Below are 4,139 nucleotides of genomic sequence, written 5' to 3' on the forward strand. Positions count from 1 at the left end.
TTGGACCTCTACGCATGTCGAGGAGRAAAACTAATTTTCGACCAGAAGATTTCCCGAAGAAAAACATTCGTTGGAAAGTTCCAAAATCCCAGCGAGCCCAATTTCAGCTAAAYAAACCTGCAAGCATTTTTGGAGGCTTTTATATTAGTCAGGTCGCTTTATCTCACATAGTTTCTAAAATCTACCGATAAGAGCAATAAACAATTGATAAACACCTGATAGCAAACAAAACCGATCAACGACATCGAGTTGGATGATCAGAACAGAACAGGTGGGTGAGAAAAAACAACAAAAAAACGGAAAAACTCCCCCCGTTGATGCGACGGCGCCTCGCCGCTTAGCGTTCATATTCTTGTGCGAAGTTCCGCTCCCAGTCGCGTTTGTCGTTCCATTCAACGATGTCCATTTTGTACGTTGGCAAAACCGAGTTCTGTTCGGGTTTTCCGTAAACTTTTCCAAGTTTTGGTGCGGCCGTTTTTTCCGAAAACTCAAGTTTTTCTGTGCCTGATCTGTTTTGACTGTTGGACGAGACAACATCAACATGTCGGCCGCTTTGTGTTCGGTGCTGATTTTAGCCGGATTAACAGGTGAGTCAAGCCACCTCAGGTAAACAATGCTACCTGATGGAACCACTTTCGTTCGCTCGGAACGACCAAACATAACCCAAGTTTATCTTGACTTTTAGTCGGATGTGCGGTTTAAATTAACTGCATTATTTTGTCGGTATAAGCAGATTAGCGGTTTGAAGTCATTTGTTTTTAAATTGTCAGCAATCAAAGGGTGTATGGTTGTTCACTGAAAATAACAGTTGGGCAAAGCCACACCTTAAATACAGTTGAGTCCGGATATAACGAACCTGAAAAATTAACTAAAACTGGTTCGTTATATCCGGAGTTCGCTATAAGCGAATAATAATACAAAAACAGGTGGGGTATTTTATTTCGTTATTTTTACATAGAGTGGTAGAGGTTAGTAGGTATGACTAAAAAGAACACAAAAAGATAAACAAAATTCAATTTGAAATCTACTTCATAGTCTGTAATATTTGTTTGTACATTTCTGCTGCAAAAATAGTTGTTATTTAAGTAGTTTTCAAGATCACAAAAAGACTTCCAGATATGATTAGAAACTTGGCGTGATTGTAGAAAATTCCGAGTTTCTGACACTTTTTTGTCATTTCAGAAATAGTTGGAACAGCATTAGTGTCTCCAGTAGAAGACGTTTCACCTAAAATCGTCATCTTTCTCATTATCGCTTAAAGCTGTAGATGAAGTTACGGAGTCTATAATTTGCTCATCGATCAACATTTCTCTTGTAAGAATGCCATTATCACATATTCGAAGCAATTGAAATCACTCAATTTCGTTTTAACTTGTTCTTCGACAACATTGGGACATCTTCGTCTGTCATACTCGTAGTCAGAGACTCTGACTACGAGAGTCTTTATACTTTTCTAACCATTCGTTAAGTGGAATTTCATCGTCTGGTTCATAATCATTTTCTTTTCTTACAAATCCCCCATGCTTAACGCAATTTGCAATGGTTTTTCGGCTAACTTTTTGCCAAGCTCTATGAATTAAATTGACTGCATCTAAAAGATTTATAGAAAATGTTTCATTTTTATCGATCGCCTCTAACGTTTTCATAAGAAGGATTTTTCACCGGCAGACTGTCCAACAATTTTTCCGCTACTGATATTATGCGTCTTCTTGAACCGCTCTTCCCAACTTTTAGAACAAGCAAACTCTTTGTTTTTGATTTTACTCCCCATTTTACTAGCATTTTCTGGCAAAACACTGCCACTTATGGGAACGTTTTCTTGTCTTTTTTGAGTAAACCACTTAATAAGTCTCTTGCCAACCTTTTCATGTGCAGATAATTTTAACTTCCTACATCTAGCATTTGTTTTGTCATACGCTGATAAAATGTTTTCTCTGTTTTTCCATATTGTTGCAACAGTAGACTTTCCAAGTGCTAATTCCTTACAAATGTCACTCTGCTTTACTCCACTTTTTATTTTGTTAATAATCTGGTACTTTTCATTTAGTGAAAAAGCTTTGCGTTTTTGTTTTTCCATTCTAAAACTATTTACATACATAACGCGGCAAAAAACAATTGTAAGTGAATATACAACTATCCTAAAAAGTGATCGTTATATCCGGAAGTTCGTTATAACCAGTAAAAGAATACGTTGGTCTTTATGGACGATTTTAACCGAAAGTTCACTATAACCGGGTTCACTATAAGCGGACTTTACTGTATAATCACTATGCGGTAGTTTATGAAGCATTTTTTTCGTGAAATCGTTACTGGCTGATTTTAAAAATTCACGGAAAACGCTCTAGACAAAAACGACGGGAAAAAGTGTGGGTAGATGAAGCGATGGTTTTGTTAATGTGAGGAGGAGGAGGAGGAGAATCTGCAAAGTCTGAACCGTTTTATCGTCCTACGCAACTCTTTTTTTAATTTAATTCTTCTTTATTTTGTTGTGTAACAAAATAAAATGAAAATAATTTAAACGAACATAAACTGCCAATACCGATGCAATTCAAAAATATGTTTTTCTTATCATGCTATTTTCGATGTTTTATTCCTTTTGGCTGTGGAGAAATGGACACATTTTCATTTCTGCTTTGTGCATCTAAAAACCAACGGTTACTTTATTGATTAATCGCATTGCACTCAACGTTTGTATTACAAAATCACATGCACGTTGCACTTTTTGTGCTTAATCTTTGTCGGTTTTGATATTGGAAAATGCCAAGCAGTGGTAATAATTATCGCAATTTTTATGTAACTTCTCCAGACTGGAAATTTGATCAGCTAGTTGACTCAGCCGGTAATAAGATACCTGAATTTGTCAGTAGCTGTTGCTCAAGATCGTTGTACCATTCAGATGGTGAGTTCTAAATTTTTCAGTATTATTAAATAAATATATAGTTTCAGTTAATAATAATTATATAGTTTGAGTCTATAATAGAAATATGTTGTTGGTTCTAGATTGTGACCGCTGAAAAACCGCTTAAAATGAGGCAAAATGCTGATTATTTTGGATCTGGGGTTTTTAGCGTGTTTTTCAATAAGCTCGTTCCATTCTTGACTTCTTTGAGATGAAAATCATGTAGAATTTGAGGCATTTTGAGAGATTTACTATATTTCGAAAAAATTTACCTCTGCCCTTCATGAAATTTCCGGTCAAAAATCAAAGTTTTACATGCACGTTCGTGAGCTGAATGGATTGTTTCGGACCCAAAAAGCTCCCCAATATGAATTTACACTGTTTCGGTCTATAATAAGGCAGATATCGTCGGTTGAAGATTCTGATTGTGTAAAAGCCACTATTTATCCAAAAATTTTGATTATTTCAGATCTAAAGCTTTAGCGTGTTTTTAATCAGCTCATTGAGTTCTTGGCTCCCTTAAGAAAAAGATGATGTAGAATTAGAGGCATTTCGAGATACTTAACATTTTTAGAAAAAATCGACCCCTACCCCTTATGAAACTTTCAAAAGATCAAAATTTTACATGCACGTTTTTTGATCTCCAATGGCTTGTTTCGGTCCGTAGAAGCTTCCCAATATGAATTTACAAAGTGTTTTGGTCTATAATAAGGCGGATATCATCGGTTAAAGATTCTGATTGTGTAAAAGCCACTTTAATTTATCCAGAAAGGTTGATTATTTTAGATCTAAAGCTTCTAGCGTGTTTTTAAATAAGTTCGTTGCATTCTGGACTTCCTTGAGAAGAAGCCACTTGATATTTTTCGAAAAAATCGACCTATGAAATTTTCGGACAAAAATCAAAATTTTACATGCACGTTTTTTGATCTCCAATGGCTTGTTTCGGTCCGAAGAAGCTTCCCAATATGAATTTACAAAGTGTTTTGGTCTATAATAAGGCGGATATCGTCGGTTGAAGATTCTGATTGTGTAAAAGCCACTTTAATTTATCCAAAAATGTTGATTATTTTAGATCTAAAGCTTCTAGCGTGTTTTTAAATAAGTTCGTTGCATTCTGGACTTCCTTGAGAAGAAAAGTGATATAGAATAGGAGGCATTTTAAGACACTTGATATTTTTCGAAAAAATCGACCTCTGAAATTTTCGGACAAAAATCAAAATTTTACATGCACGTTTTTTGA

The 4,139-nt window shown here is 35.4% G+C and overlaps 1 protein-coding gene across 1 annotated transcript in view; it reads left to right on the forward strand.

Moving 5' to 3' along the window:
- Nucleotides 1–211: 211 nt before the first annotated feature.
- LOC109543095 (fasciclin-2) overlaps nt 212–4,139 on the forward strand; it is a gene marked incomplete in the record, with an annotated part of 136,621 nt that continues 132,693 nt past the window's right edge. The window contains 1 exon segment of the mRNA XM_048660578.1: nt 212–587. Coding sequence (XP_048516535.1) covers nt 542–587 — 46 coding nt within the window.

The sequence above is a fragment of the Dendroctonus ponderosae genome, unplaced genomic scaffold (genome assembly GCF_020466585.1).
Source record: "Dendroctonus ponderosae isolate FM_Combo_2020 unplaced genomic scaffold, Dpon_F_20191213v2 Dpon_F_20191213_1, whole genome shotgun sequence".
NCBI classification, from domain to species: Eukaryota; Metazoa; Arthropoda; class Insecta; order Coleoptera; family Curculionidae; genus Dendroctonus; species Dendroctonus ponderosae.